Source organism: Bos mutus, chromosome 4, assembly GCF_027580195.1.
Source record: "Bos mutus isolate GX-2022 chromosome 4, NWIPB_WYAK_1.1, whole genome shotgun sequence".
Classification (NCBI taxonomy): Eukaryota; Metazoa; Chordata; class Mammalia; order Artiodactyla; family Bovidae; genus Bos; species Bos mutus.
Genome location: NC_091620.1, coordinates 29,938,061 through 29,959,123, shown reverse-complemented (window position 1 = coordinate 29,959,123; position 21,063 = coordinate 29,938,061). Strand labels below are relative to the sequence as shown.

Genomic DNA, 21,063 nt, shown 5'->3' with positions numbered 1-21,063 from the left:
CAAACCAGGTAATCCTAAAGGAAATCAACCCTGAATATTCATTGGAAAAGTTGATACTGAAGCTGTAATCACCTGATGTGAAGATCAGGAAACTCATTGGAAAAGATCTTGATTCCGGGAAAGATTGAAGGCAAAAGAAAGGGGCAAACTCTGGGAGACACTAGAGAAAGGAGGAGACTGGAGTGCTACAGTCCATAGGGTCGCAAAGAGTTGGACAAGATTTAGCGACTGAATAACAATAACAGGAGGAAATCAGTTTTATCTAAAAAGGGGCATCTGATTAATTTAAGGCAAAATCAAGCAGACCATCAAAAGAGGATGACAGTACAATTGCAAAGAATAGGATCAGGTTTAAAGTGCCTGTGAAGTTTTAAGAATTTCATTAACAAATTATTTATCTTTAAGGGATATTATGTTTAGAAATGACATCATTCTCATGTTTAGAAATGACGTCATTCTCATGCTTAGAAATGACGTCATTCTCGTGTTTAGAAACGGCGTCATTCTCATGTTTAGAAATGGCGTCATTCTAATGTTTAGAATGGCGTCATTCTAAACATAAAGCTAAGAAAAGGATTTCTATTTTCTAAACTTAAAATATTTAATTATAATAATTCAGTCAGACAAAATAGTTTATCTGCAGATGTACAGAAATACTTCTATTCCATCACTTTAGCTCATTAAAATCATAAAATGATTAGACTAAAAAAGTTGCACACTTACATAAACAGTTGATTTGAAGTTCTCAGATGCTTTCAAAAATAAGCAATGTTTACCATCTCTGCTTGGAGATGAAGATGCTGACAAAACAACAAATCCAGCCACTGCAATGGTGTCCTATATAGAATAAAATAATTTAAAACCATCAATGTAACATAATTCTGAAAGCCACACAGATTTTGATCTTTATTACTATGTAAAAGAGGAAATCATTTCTGTAAAATGGAAAACATGTTTCCCTAAACTTACTTAATGTTTTCTGACTCTAAGATTTAGAATACCATCTCCTACAAAAATGGGTATCCGTAATGTAGGTATAGACAAGTACAATGCCTCTCTTAACGGACCAGGAAAACACTAATTAAATCACGTAGAGATTTTTATTTATCAAATAGAGCAACAAAAATGAATGTTTATCTCACTTTATGTGCATAAACTTACATAAATAAACACAATGAAGAGATAGTGATGAGCCAACAGTACTAAGAATGGATATTAAATGAAACTAAATCGCAAGAGAGACTGCATGGAGAAGCACATGTCATTAGTGCAAAAACTCCATACTGTTATAAAACAAACCTGTATAAAGATACAAGGTAGAAGACATTAATAAGAAACTTCCATTTATATACTAATAAGAACAAAGATATTTTCTTTCCACTCAGGTTTATAATAGTAATAAGTCAATCTAGATTTATTCCTATCTCGTTTTTTAGTTAAATCTCCCTGTTTTATTTCCCAAATAGTGGAACATCCATATTTAATGAATTTTGTCTTGCTCTATTATAAAAATATATGTATATATTTTCTTACCTTACTCTTCTAATTTTAACACCAAAACCTTAAGATATATAGAAATCCTTGAGCATTAGGCAATTTCCTTCAATAATTTTAATCTCTACCAAAAAGAAGTCTTCTGCATTACTGATTTTTTATTTGCAATAGTGTCAATTCCCAGGATTCTCTATTTAGATCCATTAACTGGGCCATGAGCACCTTGAAGACAAAGCGGTGTCTTATTCTGCTTTGTATTTAGAGGGCTTGGCACAAAGTAGGCCCTCCATAAACTATCCATGAATCAAAGGAAGGATCATAAAATGTCTTTCTAAAATCTCTGGCTCTATCTAGATATTTTAGCTGTGCAAATTTCTCCATCTTATTTTCTTCAGGTGAGACTGCAAACATAATTGTGTCTGTGCTGCTAATGCTATAGTTAAATGGGAGAAAATTTTCCTTCCCACTGAAGATTTCCCATTATCCTGTTTTAGGGAGCTCTAAAGGTTCCTTCAGGAATAAATTACTTTTATAACTAAAAAATATGAAATTCTTTCCAATGTACCTAAGAACAGTATACTCTGATTTAAATGAAAACTTAATATTTTAGTCAAAGATGTGAAGTTGTTTAATCAAACACAAGAAAATAAACAGAAGTAGGGAAGTCACTGGTTTGTCAGTTCTATATTCTCTTCAAAATGCAAAAAATAACCTATCTCATGTTATTTTCTATTTTACTTTAAAATGTCTTAAACATAAAGATATATACTAAATGAAAATGTTAGGGGTAGAGATGCACATTTTTCTATTTTTCTGGGTAAACTAAACTTTTACAGAATAACAAATATTTCTTTTACAATGGCAAAAAATTTTAAATAAAGAGATAAATTACTAAAAGCAGGACACACTGCTACTGCTAAGTCGCTTCATTCGTGTCTGACTCTGTGTGACCCCATAGATGGCAGCCCACCAGGCTCCTCTGTCCCTGGGATTCTCCAGGCAAGAACACAGGAGTGGGTTGCCATTTCCTTCTCCAATGCATGAAAAGTGAAAAGTAAAAGTGAAGTCGCTCAGTCGTGTCCGACTCTTCGTGACCTCATGGACTGCAGCCTACCAGGCTTCTCCGTCCATGGGATTTTCCAGGCAAGAGTACTGGAGTGGGGTGCCATTGCCTTCTCCGTATTCATAATAAAACTTTTTCCAAGTGTGTTCTATTTTAACATTAGCAACACAACTCAAAAAAGTTACAACTTTTCCTTTAGCATATAATCAACAAAATGGAAATAACCAAAAATAATCTAAGAAAGGAAAAATAACATGTCTAATTTATTATACCTTTTTTAATTTTACTTTTAATTTTCATTGGAGTATAGTTGATTTACAATGTGTTAGTTTCAAGTGTACAGCAAAGTTCATCTGTTATACATATACATATATCCCCTCTTTTTGGACTATTTTGCCATATATCACATTAGAGAGTGCTGAGTAGTGCTGTGCTATACAGTAGGTCCTTATAGTTATCTATTTTACATACAGTAATGTGTATATGTCCATCCCAATCTCCCAATTTATCCCTCCCCAATATGTATATATATATTTATATTATAAATGTGTGTGTCATGTGTTCAGTCGCTTTAGTCGTGTCAGACTCTTTACGACCCATGGACTGTAACACACCAATCTCCTCTGTCCATGGGATTCTCCAGGCAAGATACTGGAGCGGGTTGCCATTCCCTCTTTCAGGAGATCCTCCCAGGATCAAACCCACATCTTCTGAATTGCAGACAGATTCTTTACTGCTGAGCCACCCGGGAAGCCCTATAAACATGAATTTGTGTTTAATTTACACATATAAATTGCACTGAAGGGGCTGGGTGATCTCATCTTAACTGAATTTGCCTGTTTTATCTCCAGATACTGCCATTCAATACTACATAAATCATATTCTCTTAAATATCTAGTGCTTTTCCACATATCTTTTTGGAATATTCTGAGCCCCCACTAATAATAAATAGCATTTTTCTCTTCTGCACATATCTGATCCTAACTATCTTTGAAAATCTAGGCTGTAAATGTTTCTTCCCTGTGAGGTTTATCTTAGATTGTACCCCAAAGAAGGGAGAAGGAAAAATAATTCTTCCTTCTTCTAAACTCTCCTATACATCATTTTAATATTTTTTATATTCTGTGTTATTTATAAACTTTCTTAATATTTTTACTGCCCTTAAAACTCTGTCAGATCCTTGGGACAAAGAATGTCTTATCCATATGGGTGTCTCATACAAGTGACTGGTGGAAGCTGCTGTTCATAATCAGTGGTCAATAAATATGTGCTGAATAAATTAATCAGTACTGGTAAAAACAGAAATATTGAACTTCACAAAGAGAAAAATAAGTGGCCTAGGATTCATATTTAATGATTTATTAATCATAATGGCTCTCAAATTAATTCAAATACACAGAGGATAAGAAAGATAAACATATAATAGGCTGTTTCAGTTTGTATAAACATTCACTAGACTAAGTTGAAAATGAGATTTAATATACATTGTTCTAAGTTTCTGAGAAGAGCATACTGAAGCCATTCAAACAAGAATGGGAAATACACAGTTTAGTAGTGAGACTAAATATTCTGATATATCAGAGTGGGTGCCTATCTCAGTCTACTGAAACCAGAAATAGGAAATCAGCCTGAGAAGCATAACCGTGCTACTAAAAATGATAAGGTTTTAATCGCTATCTTTGCATCAATGTTATAAAAGTGAAAAAACATGAAATGACATCTTTGAACTAACTCAGAATACTCAGGAATCACAAAGGGGTCATTTCCCTTTTGTTACAGTGCCTTAGACTGAGTCCTTGTCACTAAACAATTTTTAGTTTAGCCAAAAGAAATATTTCTACCACAAATTAGTCTCTGAGATAATGAAATCAGGACACATCTTTTTAACATAAGTGTTCTTTAAAAGTGAACAATTAAAAAGAAAAAAAAAATCAGGCAACTTACTTGCATATAAACAAACATGGTTTTTACATGCTAATATTTCCTAATGATGAACACAATCAGTGGTGCAATAGGAAGCAAATCAATAGATATCAAAAATGTAAATCACAAAACTAGTATATTAATTTGCTAATTTTAATGGATAATACATTAAAATTTCTCATGACTGAGCAGGAAAAGGGCAGAGAAAATATGAAGCAACTGATAATCCAAAAAGAAAAATTTATCTGACTTTACCAAGCACTAAAGTAATTTTTACTATATGGAATTTGCAAATATTGTTAGGTTATTACACCTTAGAACACTGCTAAAGAGTCAAAGGGTACAGGGAAAAGTCAGGCACCTGATATCACTGATAGTACAGTGACTGACAGAAAATATTTCTCTAATATAAGAAATGTATTTCATGGGTATTACTAGCATCTATTGTATTGTGTAACACCAAGGACATAATTGGAAGTAATACATGCAATATTAGCATGAAAACCAAAATCTTTAAGTGGTCTCAAATCGTTTTATGATCTGATACCCCCACCACAGTCCAACAGTCATATTTTGTGTGACTAACTATGGAATTCTGCCTTCCCATAATTCCTTAGCATTCCAGGGTCCTCATGCAGGGATGATCTACTCTCCTAGTACCCCTGTGCTCATTCTTCCTGAGATTTTTCTTATTCTGTTACTCAATCTTCTCAGTACACATCACATCTGGATAAAATAATTAATTACATAATAGTTGTTTAATTCCACTTTTCTCCACTGAAAATTACTGCATGATGGCAAGGTTCATAACTGTCTTTATCAGTTAAGATTTTTCAGACATCAAGCACAGAAGACAAAAAACATTCAACAAATCTTCAGACAACTCAATGAACACTGAAACATATGAATATACACATGAAACATACACACATATTATACAAAATAAACCTCCATTAAATCTTAACATAAACTATACAACTACCACAAAACTTACTTCATAGAAACCTGGCATTTTAGAATTGCAAAGGACCTTAGAGATCATATAATCAAGTATATCTTCACTTTTCAGATAAGAAAATAAGGGCCAGAGAGGATAAATGAGCAGTCTGTGGTCACATACAGCTAATTATTGTAGAACAAGACAAGAATCCAGATCTCTGATTTCCAGGTACTATTCTACCTGCCCTTTCAAAACTAAATCTTACAGGGGTGGGAAAAAAATATATTAACAAACGTCTATAATTTTGTCAGTTTTGTGGTAAGATCTTTGAAAAAAAATTTTTAAGTACTTTGAAAAAGTTGTATTTTATATCTACATATTAATGTTAAAACTTTCTTTAAACGGAAGCTAAAACTGAAAAAAAAGCCTCAGATGAATGGAGTTTCAATCAGAGCATTCGTACTCTTGCAAAATGTGCCATTAATCTAGCAAAGATGTTTTAGGACTGCTGTACTTAAACACAGAGCTAAGCTTAAGAAAACAAGTGACGAAGAATGGTATAAGAACTGTAGTATAAAGTTCATCCTTTTATGCAAAAAGTTTTACCTTTGATTTGCAACAATCTTTACCCTAGACACAAAAAACTCTAAAATAAATAGCCTAATTAGACCTCTTAGATGATGAGCATTCATGATTTTAAATGCAGAAAGAATTTAAACTAAATTGTGACCTCAGTCTTCTCACCATTGTATTTTAAAAAGGAGAAACTTTGACTTACCATTATCAATAGCCTGTTACCAGACAAGTACTAATTAGTTGTATGCTACCACTGCTGAATCACTTCAGTCGTGTCCAGCTCTCTGCGACCCCATAGACGGCAGCCCACCAGGATGCCCCATCCCTGGGATTCTCCAGGCAAGAACACTGGAGTGGGTTGCCATTTCCTTCTCCAACGCATGAAAGTGAAAAGTGAAAGTGAAGTCATGTCTGACCCTCAGCAACCCCATGGACTGCAGCCTTCCAGGCTCCTCCATCCATGGGATTTTCCAGGCAAGAGTACTGGAGGGGGGTGCCATTGCCTTCTCCGAATTAGTTGTGTAGTTCTATCATATTTTAATGAATACCTACTTAAAATATATTTCAATAGCAGAAAACACCTTTCATATCAGTTAGGAAAAATACTAATATCTAATATATCACACATGTTTTATAGAATGCACACATGCTAATTTATTTTATTATAAACTTTTTATATTGCTTTTCAAACAAGAATAAATATAAGAATTTTAAAGATAAAGATAAAAATGTATTTAAAATATAAGCAAATAGATCCCTAATATTCAATACCATGTATTTTTTAAAACACTTCTCTAAGATGTTCAAGATATGTTGTGAAATAAAGCAGTTTACAAAACATGGATAGTATGATGTCATTTGATAACGCACATATATGAGTTTACATATACATATATATACACATACATATGTAAGTATACATATATACATAACACTGGAAGGATACCAAAAAAATGGCATAGCAGTGGTATTATCTAATAATGGGAGTAAGTGATGGGAGTGAAACTTTCCCTGTTAAACACCTACTAAGTATTCTCACTTTCATTCCCCTCTCTCCCTCCCTCTCATCATTTCTGAAGAATATCTTTCTTAAAAAAAGACATGATTTGGTGTCTTTATGAAACACTGAATTCTTAGTAATTCAGAATTGTCATCATAAATATTAATTATTTAAACAAAGCTGAAATAAAGTCATGCCTTTAAGGGCAAGAATAATAATAAGGAATAACAGTAACAGGCCTTTACTGGAGCCACTCATAGAAGTGCCTCATTAAAATAGCTATACAGAGATACTGATTTTTACCCTAACTAAACAACCTCAAGCAGATTTGATTGTGTGTGTCATACACTAGCTTTATAAACTTTTATTTCCTAGTCCACTTTCCTGATAAGGCTGTCAGGTAGTACATTTTTTTTTTTAGTATACCTGCCTCCAGAACTTCACAGTATACCAACTGTTAAAACTGTATCACAATCAAACATTTTTAAATTGCATCAAAAGTCACTCTGGTTACTATTGTGAGAGAAACAGCCTAATGAACTATCCTAGGAGATTTATAACATGAACTGCATGGCAACTATTTGCTTTCCTCAAGTTTTAAAGTAAGATTTTAAGATACACCACTGATTGAATAACAGCTGTTCACTGAGGAAATAATAAATGACTACATTCTTTTTTTTGTTCCAATTAAAAATTAAGGAAAAAAATTAACTGATTTACCACTTCTTCACAGAAACTTAGCAAGAAGAGAACATAGGCAAAACATTCTCTGACACAAATAGTAGCAATGTTTTCTCACGTCAGTCTCCAAACTCCAAACACAAAACACATATACAACTAATCAATTCTATGTCAAGTCAACAAGTGCCTTATTAGTTTTCGTCTTTACAGTTTCTGAATTACTGTTAAGCTCTCACTGATTCCTCTACCTTAAATCTCTTCCTGGTAGAAGAAAATAAATTGAAAAATAATATGGGAGATAATCAGGGAAACTGGAACAGACTTGATATTATATATATATAAATTATTGTAGGCATAATGATGAAATTGTGCTTATGCATGTATACAAATACATAGGAAAAGAGAAATATACACAGATGTGTGTGTGTGTGTGTGTGTGTGTGTGTATACATGACTGCGCTGATGATGTCATGATTTATAAAAGCTGATGTTAACATTTCAGTAGTATAATTATATTGTGTATGTATTCATTTGTGTATACACATAAACACATACATACATATACATATATACATAATTTAAGGACGCTTTCTCTTTTATATGCTGAAATTTTAAGGGTTTAAATTATATAACTCCTGCTATTTGCCTCAAAATAATCTGTGGCAGTAAAATGAGTAGATGAAATGGATGAAATAAGAGCCTAAATACTGATTACTACTGAAGTTAGATGTTCAGAATATGGACAGTCATTATTCAATTCTTACCACTTATACATATGTTTGAAATTTTTCATAATAAAAAATTTAAAGACTAACAGAGAAAATGTTCCACTAAAAACTCTGTGCCTACTGTTTGATGCTTTTCCCCAAATCCTCCAGGCAGATTCATCCTCAGTTTATTGAGGTTGCTACTCCAGTTCTATTATAGTCACCACCATTAAATGATTTCCAATAGACCAGAGAGAGTGGACACCATAAGGTCAAGCACTGTGTCTTATTCATTTTGGTTTCTTTAGAGCCTAGCACAAAGTCAAGCAAAATGTCAGCCCTTAATAAATGTTTACTGAACCTAAATGAATGTAAATGAAAAAAGAGACAGAGTACAGACAATCTCATCTGACTTTGTTGTTTTGCATTGTTTTTCCCTGTATCATTTACTTGTTAGTAACAACCATAAATCAACCATATATCTAATATTTCTGTAGCATCATTTTAGAAGTACTTTCTAATACTAAACAATTTATCAGGAGACATCTATGACTCAGTAATTTTTATAGCTATATGCTTCAATATTAGTTAATTGCCAAAACCGGTTCTGCAAATATCCAGAGGATCACTAATTAACATCAAAGATGTCATATGATTCTTATTAAAAAACAATTTTAAATCATTTTAATACACATGCAGAAAAAAAATCTGTATTATACACCAGAGTGGTTAATTTCTGTAGATGTGCTGTCCAATACAGTAAAAACTAACCATATGTGGCTATTTAATTAAAATGATACAAAGTTCAGTTCCTCAAGCCATATTTTAAGTGCACATTGGCCAAATAAGATAAGTAGCTACCATATTGAGAACACAGATCTAGAACATTTACAGCATAGCAAACACATCTATTGGATGGTAGAACTGTTTTTGGTGTGTCTATCTTGTACCCTACGACATTTCTAAATTCATATATATTAGCCCTCTCAGCTTTTTTTTTTTGGATTTTTAAAGATTTTATATATATTGGATCAGGTCATCTGAGAAGACTTGTTCAGTTGCTCAGTCGTTTCTGTGACCCCATAGACTGCAGCACGCCAGGCTTCCCTATTCTTCATTTTCTCCCTGAGTTTGCTCAAGCTCATGTTCATTGAGTCAAGGATGCCATACAACCATCTTATCCTCTATCACCCTCTTCTCTTGCCCTCAATCTTTCCCAGCATCAGGGTCTTTTCCAATTAGTTGGCTCTTCACATCAGGTAGCTGAAGTACTGAAGCTTCAGCATCAATCCTTGCAATCAATATTCAGAGTTGATTTCCTATAGGATTGATTGGTGTGATCTCCTTGCTGTTCAAAGGACTCTCAAGAGTCTTCTCCAGCACCACAGTTTTAAAGCATCAATTCTTCAGCGCTCAGCCTTCTTTATGGTCCAATTCTCACATCCATACATGACTAGTGAAAAACCATAGCTTTGATTATATGGACCTTTGTCAGCAAAGTGATGTCTCTGTTTTTTAATATGCTGTCTAGGTTTGTCATAGCTTTTACTCCAAGGAGCAAGCATCTTTTTTAATTTCATCGCTGCAGTCAGTGTCTGCAGTAATTTTCAAGCCCAAGAAAATAAAGTCAGTCACTGTTTCCATTGCTTCCCCATTCTATTTGCCATGAAATGATGGGACCAGATGTCATGGTCTTCATTTTTTGAATATTTAGTTTTAATCCAGCTTTTTCACTCTCCTCTTTCACCTCCATCAAAATGTTCTTTAGTTCCTCTTCGCTTTCTGCCATTAGAGTGGTGTCATCTGCATATCTGAGGTTACTGATATTTCTCATGGTAATCTTGATTCCAGCTTGTGCTTCATCCAGCCTGGCATTTCACATGATGTAACAGAAGTTAACTAAACAGGGTGACAATATACAGCCTTAACATACTCCTTTCCCAATTTGGAACCAGTTTGTTGTTCCACTTCTGGTTCTAACTATTGATTATTGACCTGCATAAAGATTTCTCAGGAGGCAGGTGAAGTGATCTGGTTTTCTCCTCTCTTTAAGAATTTTCCAGTTTGTTGTGATCCACACAATCAAAGGCTTTAGCACAGTCAATGAAGCAGCTGTTTTTCTGGAATATCCTTGCTTTTTCTATGATCCAATGGATGTTGGCAATTTGATCTCTGGTTCCTCAGCCTTTTCTAAATCCAGCTTGAACATCGGAAAGTTCTTCGTTCATGTACTTACTGTTAAAGCATAGCTTGAAGGATTTTGAGCATTACTTTGACAGCATGTGAAAGGAGTGCAATTGTGCAGTAGTTTGAACATTGGTGGCATTGCCCCTTTTTGGGATTGGAATGAAAATTGATCTAGTCTACTGGTTTCTATTGTTTTCCTCTATTTCTTTGCATTGTTCACTTAAGAAGGCTTTCTTATTTCTCCTGGCTAGTCTTTGGAACTCTGCATTCAGATAGGTATATCTTTCCTTTTCTCCTTTTTCTTTCACTTCTCTTCTTTTCTCAGCTATTTGTAAGGTCTGCTCAGATAATCATTTTGCCTTTTTTGCATTTCTTTTTCTCAGAAATGGTTTTGGTCACCACCTCCTGTACAATGTTACAAACTTCTGTCCATATTTCTTCAGGCACTCTATCAGGTCTAATCCCTTGAATCTATTTGTCACTTTCACTGTTTAATCATAAGGGATTTGATTTAGGTCATACCTGAATGGCCTACTTTCTTCAATTTAAGTCTGAATTTTGCAATAAGGAGTTCATGATCTGAGCCACAGTTAGCTCCCGGTCTTGCTTTCGCTGACTGTACAGAGCTTCTCCATCTTCAGCTGCAAAGAATATATTCAATCTGATTTCGGTATTAACCATCTGGTGATGTCCACGTGTAGAGTCATCTCTCGTGTACTGGAAGAGGGTGTTTGCTATGACCAGTGCATTGTCTTGGCCAAACTCTTGTTAGCCTTTGCCCCGCTTCATTTTGTACTCCAAAGCCAAACTCGCCTGTTATTCCACGTATGTCTTGACTTCCTACTCTGAGAAGAGAGATAATTTTACTTCTTCTTTTACAAATTAGATGTCTTTTCTTTTCTTCTTATTTGATTACTCTGGCTAGAAGTTCTAGTACAAGGCTGAATAGCAGTGGTGAAAGCAAGCATCCTTTTCACGTTCCTGCCTTATGAGGAAAGCTTTCAGTCTTTCACTATTGAGTATATTAGCTATAGGTTTTTCATAATTGACTTTTATTATGTTACGATGTTCCCTTCGATTTTTCTGAGTGTTCTGACTACAAAAGTATGTAGAATTTTTCAAATACCTTTCCTGCATCAATTAAGATTATTATTTGTGTTTTTTACCCCTTTGTTCTATTATTAATGTGATGTATTTTGTTGGTGTTCAGTAGCTAAATTTGTCCAATTCTGAGACCCCATGGACTACAGCACTCAGGCTTCTCTGTCCTCCACTATGTCCTGGGGTTTGCCCAAATTCATATCCATCTAGTCAGTGATGCTATTACAATGTAATATAATGTAGTATAATGATTTTCTTACGTTGAACCAAACATAATTTCTGGGATAAATCCCTTTGGTCATGGTGTTTACTCTCCTTTTAATATGCTGCTGGGTTTGGTTTGGTATCATCTTGTTGGGGATTTTAGCAGGCATTTATTTTATAATAATTATAGAAAATATTATAGACATACTCATATAGACTTTAGCTCATATTATTTTTTAGTTAGTAAGGATTATTTTTAAGTAAGAAAAAATGTACCCATCTTTAAGACAGTCTATTGAATACTGAAAATTAAACTTAAGTGAGAGGAAAAATTGTCCCTTTTTCTGTCAATGATAAGTTACACTAATCTCTTTGGAGTGTTCAATTTTAAGGATGTTGCTTTTTAAAAAAGTATAATTTTTCATACATCTGCAAATCTATAATGAATTTCTAAAAAATGGCTTGTAGGATACATATAGCATGATCAATAATTCTATTTCTAAAGAGATAAAGTAATATAAAAATATTTTACCCCTTCATAGAAAACTTTAGCACAGTCCTTGGCTAAGCTTCCAAAAAATAATATATTGATCTTGCTGATCTCTGAATTCGAATTATCTTGTTCTATAGAGAAACACACACAGAAAAACACTTCAGATACAGAACTTTTATAGACACAAAAAAATTGCTGACAACTAAATTCTAAAACCTATAGTTACTTCAAAATAAAATCATGAAGAAGAGTAATTAAAATGCTTATAATTCACTTTTAGTTTACTCTGTCACCTTAAGAACTGCCAAAATAATGTACAGAATGCTACTAGGCATTAAAACCAAAATTATAACAGTTTCAACTATAATATGCTTTACAAATTTCTGTAAATACCACATTAACATCACATAATGATCACTTTCAATTTACTTTCCCATGGTTACCATCAAAAGAACTGAAGAAGATACTGAATAAGAACTAAATAAAAATAATTCAATTTTTATACTGTATAACATCACTCTCCAAATACTTTTATTTTTACTGAACTTCTGGTAATATATAATTATTAGAACTTTAAGTTTTAACCTAAACAAGTGAGTTCTCTGTAGCACCCATACATTGAAGAGTAAAAGAGCAGTGTGTGTGTAAAAACTGAGCTTTTTGTGATTTTGACAATAAGAATTATTTGGAAAAGAAGAAACAGATATGCTACGAAGAATCTCATTTGGAAATTCTTGGCTTTGGGGAAGACTCTCCATAATCTTTGTTCTCCAGAGGTCACCTCCTAGAATCACTGAAGCAAGGCCAAATGCTAAGATTCAATTACTGTAACATCTGAGAGAGGTCTCATTAATATCAGCTTTCAAACATTCAATTACTCCAACTGCTCTCATCTCAGACGTTCATGTATCTATGAAGTACATGAAACATCTTTCCAAAACTTGCAGTGTAACTTGTAACTCTTGAATCTGCTACTTTATCACCAGCAATGAAAAAACTATCACACATCTGCCTATAACCTCCTTTCACTTACTTCTGTCATCCAATTCCTCAAAATAAGTAGATACATAAATTGAAACACTAATGTTCTCAAAAATAAAAATACAATGGCTTCTAATCAAGATATAACTTACTTCTTTAGTATAGTAAATGCCCTGTCAGATGTCTATTTCTGGCCATGACAAAGTAATGGGAACTGGATTTGTTCTGTCCTTAAAGAAATGAGAAAACTAACAAAAACAACAACTATATATATAAACAACAGTTTGCAGACGCTGGACAACAGGAAGTGCAGGAAACTATTCTCTTTGGGAAGGAAAGCAAAGCCAGAGCCCTAGTTTATTTCCTGGAGATTCCAGGCAACAGAAAATGGAGGTAAAATCTAAAGGAAGCCCAGCAGCCTCACTGAATTCAGATTTGAGGACAGCAAAGTGGATAGAATTTGTGCGACATGTTGCTGAAAGAAGACAGCAGCGTAGACAAGTGCTCTGGAGATGAGTGCCTTGGGGTCTTTGGCTGAGTACTGATCTCCAAAAGCACAGGAGGAAAGAATCCCAGACAGGAATTAGAACCACTTGAAAGAAAGAGGCAGAATAATTCTGAGACTCACACAGTGCTGTGAACTGCTCTGGCTCCAGAGTGGAATCCTCATACACAAAGCACGTGGTAAACTTGTCAGAAGGGCACTTCCTTGGTTATCAGGGCAAATTAGTCCCGACATAAACGCTGCTCTAGACCCATCCTAACAAAGTTAATCAAATTGATTCCAAGAGAATTTACAGTATTCCAAAATGAAGACAAATAATATTTAAAGAATTACAAATAAATCCAATATTTGATAATATAAAATTCTCAATGTCCAGCATTCAGTTAAAAAAAGTACCAACAATGTAGAAAGGAAAAATACATAAGAACTGGGGTAGGGAGGAAACAGGGTGGAGAGCTGGGGGGGATCAATAGAAAATAACTCAGAAATAACAGTGATAAAAGCATTGACATAGAAGATTTTGAAACAGTTATTAAAACTGCATGTTCAAAAAAGTAGAAGACAATAGGTGAGGAGAACTGAGAGACATGAAAAAAACTAAACAGGAACTTAAAGAGTTGAAAAATACAATATTAGAAGCTAACAATACAATGACTGAAGTTAACAGCAGGTTAACAGAAAAGAAACGTTAGTGAAAATAGGAAAACAGAAAAATCAAAATCAATTAAAACAAAAGCTGATTTTAAAAATCAATAAATCTCCAGCCAAAATGATCAGGAAAAAAAGTAAGAGAGAGAGACAGAAGTCATGAATTATCAAATCAATGAAATACAACATCATTATAGATCCTACCAACAATAAAAGCATATAAAAAGTATTTCATGAATGACTTTACACTAACATACTGACAACCAAGATGACCTGGATAAATTCCTTTAGAAACACAATCTACCAATGCTTGCTCAAGAAAGAAAGAGATAATTTCAATAGCCCTATGTCAATTAAAGGGACTGAACTTAGAATTAAATCTTTCAAATGAAAAAATCTCCATATACAAGTGGTTTCACCAGTGAATTCTATAAACATTTAAGGAAGAAACAAACAATTCCAGGTAAAGTCTTCCAGAAAATAGGAAAGGAGGGACCATAAACAACTCTTCACTAAGGATAGCATTACCCCAACATCAAAACCAATCAAAATCACTACAGGAAAAGACAGACTCCTACTATATTTTTCATAAATTTAAATGCAAAAATTCTTAACAAAACATTAGCAAATCAAACCTAGGAATATATAAAAGGATAATACATCAGGCACGCCACCACACCCTGCTCTATTTTTCTTCAAACCAAATTTCTGTAAATTATTACCTTGTACAATTATTTGCTGAATTTATTTCTTCCCCTACAATGTAAACTCCATGAATGCAAGAACTTTGTTTTGGTCATTGTTATATTGCTAGCTACATTGCTGTACCTAGAACAGTGTCCGTTATGTATATGGTTTCCAATAGTTTTGGAAATATACTTCAAAGTTTATTTCCCATTCCCTGCTGTAGGCCATTCTTCATTCATTCAACTAATTTCAGACTTCAGAATAGATTTACTTTGGTCTCCAAGTATTCTAAACTCTTACCAAGATTATTTAAGGGTTACTAGGGAGAAGAATTAGCTCACGTAACACCTAGGAAAGAAATAACATGCTGAAAATAGCATTATCTTACAATTTGCTGTTTGAGTCACATTAATGAAACTAGAAAATAAGGAGATGAGTTAGCCATTGTAATATCTGGGTAGGATATTAAAGGAATCTGAAGCAAAACAGAAGCAATGGGGGAGTGGGGAGTGGACAGACTTTGAAGAAAAAGATTAAGAGAGGAAAATAATAACTTTTCAATCCATATATTTGATGCTAGAGTAAAAGAATAAATTTTCACTCCATAGATGTTCATACTAAAAATGATTTTTGTGGGTATATGTGTGCTGTTAATGCTGCTAAGTCACTTCAGTCGTGTCTGACTCTGTGCGACCCCACAGACCACAGCCCACCAGGCTCCCCCGTCCCTGAGATTCTCCAGGCAAGAACACTGGAGTGGGTTGCCATTTCCTTCTTCAATGCATGAAAGTGAAAAGTGAAAATGAAGTCGCTCAGTCATGTCCAACTCTTAGCGACCCCATGGACTGCAGCCTACCAGGCTCCTCCATCCATAGGATTTTCCAGGCAAGAGTACTGGAGTGGGGTGCCATTGCCTTCTCCAGGGTACATGTGTATGTATACATAATGTTACCCATTTCTAGATTATAAGCAAAAAGTTAAGCAGAAATGGTCTTGTCATTTACCTTGAAGTCCAATCTTTAAAACAGCTCTTCTATTTTCACCACAAATTAAAGAAGAGATAAGTGAGAGTTTTCCCTGAAGTGAAAGAAAAGTAGTTACATGTAAATCCAAGAGACTGTAATAACATAATTAAAATTAGAATAAGTTTTTAAGGCTACTTTATTCATCATTACAAAATACTGGAAAGAATCCAAGTACTGCTACACTGGGGAATGTTATAAACAGACTATGGTGGAATTCCAGCAATCAATAAAATGTAATACTATTGATAAATGTAACAACTTGAAGAACTGCAAGGAGTAAAAAGAAGCCACAATCAAAAGGCTACATACTGATACGTGTAACATATAATATTGATACTTTAAAAGAAAGAAGCTACATACAGTTCAGTTCAGTTGCTCAGTCATGTCCGACTGAGGACTCTACTCAGTCGTGTGTGACTCTACACACTGTAAGATTCAATTTACATGGCATTCTTGAAAGGCAAAAAATACTATATAACCTGAGAAAACTGGTCAAAAGTGGTCGCCATGGATTGAAATTAAGGTAGCAGCTGACTATAAAATTTGGGGGGAGTGAAAGCCTGTTCTACAGCTTGATTATGGTTGCAGTTACACATTTTTATACATCTGTCAAAACTCACAGACCTATATATACTAAAAACCAGTGAATTTCATAGCAAAATGCATTTAATAAAATTCAAGAAATGTTGAGATACCTGAAGACATGTGCAGGTTAGAAAAAGGAATGTAAGAATTCAAACTGACGTTTCATTTATATCTAAAAGGGTTTATCTTAATAACACCAATAAAAATGCTAGAATTTTAAAAATATTTCACTTAAATTCTTCTATACCAAACACCCAAAATAAGAATGATGAAGTTAGGTACAGCACAGTAATAATATTAATGATCCATCAGAAAGAAAATTAATCAAATCATTTTATTAATAAACACAAGTATGCAAGAAGATGGGGAAACACTGGAAACAGTGGCAGATTTAACTTTCGGGGGCTCCAAAATCACTGTAGATGGTGACTGCAGCCATGAAATTAAAAGATGCTTACTCCTTGGAAGAAAAGTTATGACCAACCTAGATAGCATATTCAAAAGCAGAGACATTATTTTGCCAACAAAGGTCTGTAATCAAGGCTATAGTTTTCCCAGTGGTCATGTATGGATGTGAGAGTTGGACTGTGAAGAAAGCTGAACGCCAAAGAACTGATGCTTTTGAACTGTGGTGTTGGAGAAGACTCTTGAGAGTCCCTTGGACAGCAAGGAGATCCAACCAGCCCATTTGGGTGTTCTTTGGAAGGAATGATGCTAAAGCTGAAACTCCAATACTTTGGCCACCTCATGTGAAGAACTGACTCATTGGAAAAGACTCTGATGCTGGGAGGGATTGGGGGCAGGACGACAGAGGATGAGATGGCTGGATGGCATCACTGACTCGATGGACATGAGTTTGGGTGAACTCCGGGAGTTGGTGATGGACAGCGAGGCCTGGCTTCATGGGGTTGCAAAGAGTAGGACACAACTGAGCGACTGAACTGAACTGATGCAAGAAGCATCATCCTAATCAACCAAATGTGAAGTGAGTTTGCAAATAATAAAAAACATTTGAAAAACAAAAAAACAAACAAAAAACCCCACAACATTTGATTAGGAATTTAAATACAATGAAGTAGAGAAGACCAGCTGTAATACATAGAACTTTATTTCATATGACAGAAAATATCAGGAAAATGGAAAACAAAAAAAAATGAAAGATAACAAATGTCTACATGAAGAATATTGATTACAGGGTAAAACTGAAAAGTGACATCATTTCTCTTTTACTATATGACACATTTTGTCAGTAAGCCCTTTACCTGCTTCCCATCATTCTTAACTTTGACCCAAAATTAAATACACAACAACTAAAATTTAAAAATTCACTGAATATGCATAAAAAATATTGGCTATAACCCCCAAAAAAGTTCAGCAACTTAAAAGACAAAATCAATAGAAATTCCACAATCTGAAATCCTCAGCAAAAACACAAAACAGTACTGAAGAAAGACAAACAGTACCTGACAGACCAGAAGGACAATATCAAAGAACCCAACATGCAACCATACATGTAAGTGACATCCAGAAAAAGAAGAGTAATAATACGCAAGAAAAAAAAAATCCAAGAAACATTACTCAATAATTTCCCTAATTTGAGAAAAACTATTGACCTCTGCATCCAAGAAGTTCAGTTGCTCACATCAGGATAAGTTCAAATAAAAACCACTCCAAGGCACTTGACAATCCAACTTCAGAAAACAAACAGTAACTATTCTGAGTTGTGTCAGTTCTTACCTGGATATATTTCTTGTCATAATCACTACCAGGCTGTAGGGATCTGATATCCACTTTGTGTAATTTATTTAGCAGATCAACTTCAGGCACTCCATTGACTTCTTTTATTAATTCAAGTGGCATATCAGATCTGCTTCATAGTGTGATGGAAAGCAAATTCAGTTAGGGAAGTTGATAACTTACTGCTGAAAACACAAAAACCAGTATTTTATCCAAAATGTAAATAATTTGCTTTAAGCGTCTTTGATTTGCTTTTCCTTTTTAGTTAGTCATCACTGTTGGGGGAGAAGAAGGATGGGTGAATTATTCTGTAATTTTATTAGATGATCAATACACACATCCTCCTAAAGCATTCAAACTTAACCATTTTCTATTAGTCTTGTATTTTAAGAACTACTTGTATAATTCAGCTTTAGGATCTGTGAAAAGGGCACTAACAACCGCCTTTACCACTGTGCTTTAAAATGTACAAACTATTGAGGAAGCGAAAGGAGGCTGAAAAGTTTTGCGCTTGTTTTTAAATCCCTTTGGCAGTTGTAACATTGTGTAAGTAAACTGTGCCCCAAAAGTTTATGACTCCAAAATATATGTTGCTTCCTCCCTCCAGCCCCTATGCAGTCGAAAGAAACCACTGAACTGCTGTTAACTTGCGCATTTTCAGATTCTTTTTTTTCCCCAAACTTATTGCCTGGGACACGCACTAGTATCGATATTTAGTTTTAGTGTGTGCGCACCAAGCTTCTTCAAGCCAGATGACCGTCTGAGGGCAGAGACATGGATTAACTGAAGTCAGCTGCTCACAAAACGCTAAAATACTCGACACAAGTAAGCTCACGAGAAAGACAAATATGAAGATTTTCCCTGCAATAACTCCTCCAAATGTTGATCTAAACTAAACCAGGCTCTTCATAATACCGGTTCAGGTCCCGACTCACCTCGTAACCACGTCAAGATCTCCAAACTTACTTGGAAATTGACTGACCCGCTCTCTTAAAAGAAAAACTAGGAAGCATTCGGGCGGGCGCGCTCGTGACGTCACACGCACGGCAGCAACCCAGTCCCACGCATGCGTACACGACCGCTAGGGCATACGAGCGGCTGGTTCTCGGGCCTTTGGAGGACGAACTGTGAGATGGTGTCTAGGCCTAAAATGCGCTGAAAGTTTCCCGGAATACCTAGAGAGGATCCAGCGCGTGGCAGGGAGGGTGGCGGCTGTACTACTCCCGCGCCCCGAATTCCCGCGGATCCACTTAGGGCGGCTCCCGCCAATTTCGAGCAGTCTCTCCAGCGGGTGGCAGAGGGAGGAGAGGCGGTGCTACGCATTTCCTAAATCCAATAACCAATGAAGAGCCTTTCGCAGACCTAGGCGGGTTTGGTAGATTTGGAAGCTCCTGGGGACAGGGCCCTTATTTTAGTTCCCAGTTGTCTTCCCCTAAAGGCAAGAGCTCTAACGCAGTTTTTACAGTGAAATAAATCTAGCAAGAAGGAATGCTACTTTTCAGATTTGATTAACCACTTCAATGATTTATAGGACTATGATTTTATGCTGTAATTAATGAGCTGTTTAGTTGCTAAGTCTTGTCAGACTCTTTTGCGACCCCATGTGTAGCTGGCCAGGCTCCTCTGTCTGTCGGATTTCCCAGGAAAGAATATTAGAGTGGGTTGCCCGTTTCCTTTGCCGGGGAAATCTTCCCCTCCCGGAGATCAAACCTGCCTCCCCTGCATTGGCATTTGAGTTCTTTACCACTGAGCCACCGTAATTAATGAGATGCTGTTAAATGTGAATATTCTGCTTATTTTTGATTTTGCCCTCCAATCATTTAAGTGAAACCACCCAGTGCAAAACTAGAATGAAATAAATATTCACATAAATATTTCCAATGCTATTTGGACTGAAACATCTGCTGTACATATATATTTGCAGGAAGAAATAGCTAACATATTTGAAGAAAAAAAAATTTTTTTTTGCAGAAAGCACATGTGTTAGTCCATCTTCCCTTTCACTCCCATCCCTGTATTCATATTGTGTATTCATATTGTGTATTCATATTGTGATAACAATTTGAGCTCTGCAGCTGGTTATTTGAGGAAAACTATCCAAGGGGTCAATTACACATCTTTTCTCAACCTATTTTCAACTTTTCCTTCTTATTCTCTGTGTTGATCTGAAACAAGTAAGACTACCAGATAATTCTCCAACAAGGATGTGTTTATTTGGGATTAGTAGAACGTGGCAACTCAAGGTTTGCAACCATGGGGAAACATGCAAGAAAAGGACTAGAAAGGGAAGAAGAAAGCTGGTATAGAGGGGGAAAGAGAGGTGGGAGAGTTTTAATAAGCAAAGAGTTCATGGCTTTTCATTGAGTCTTCTTTTAACCTTATTTTATATTGGAGTATAGTCAATTAATAAACCATGTTGTGATTAGTTTCAGGTGAACAGTGAAGGGACTCAGCCATACGTATATACCTATCTGTTCACCCCCAAACTCCTTTCCTATCCAGGCTTCACATAACGTTGAGCAGTTC

The 21,063-nt window shown here is 35.1% G+C and overlaps 1 protein-coding gene across 11 annotated transcripts in view; it reads right to left on the bottom strand.

The window, feature by feature from the left end:
* Positions 1 to 19,823, bottom strand: part of POT1 (protection of telomeres 1) — a 99,429-nt gene extending 79,606 nt beyond the window's left edge. For 2 of the 11 annotated variants that reach the window (XM_070369283.1, XM_070369290.1), the window contains exons 1-5: positions 19,473 to 19,670; positions 18,538 to 18,667; positions 16,195 to 16,267; positions 12,409 to 12,500; positions 724 to 837 (exon numbers count right to left, since the gene is read on the bottom strand). In XM_070369283.1, the coding sequence (XP_070225384.1) occupies positions 724 to 837; positions 12,409 to 12,500; positions 16,195 to 16,267; positions 18,538 to 18,660 (402 nt within the window). In that variant the 5' untranslated portion in view covers positions 18,661 to 18,667; positions 19,473 to 19,670. Of the gene's footprint in view, positions 1 to 723; positions 838 to 12,408; positions 12,501 to 16,194; positions 16,268 to 18,537; positions 18,813 to 19,472; positions 19,671 to 19,712 lie in introns of those variants that run through there. The other 9 variants (XM_070369291.1, XM_005901122.3, XM_070369288.1 and 6 more) reach the window with 8 other exon arrangements.
* Between the last annotated feature and the right edge of the window lie 1,240 nt (positions 19,824 to 21,063).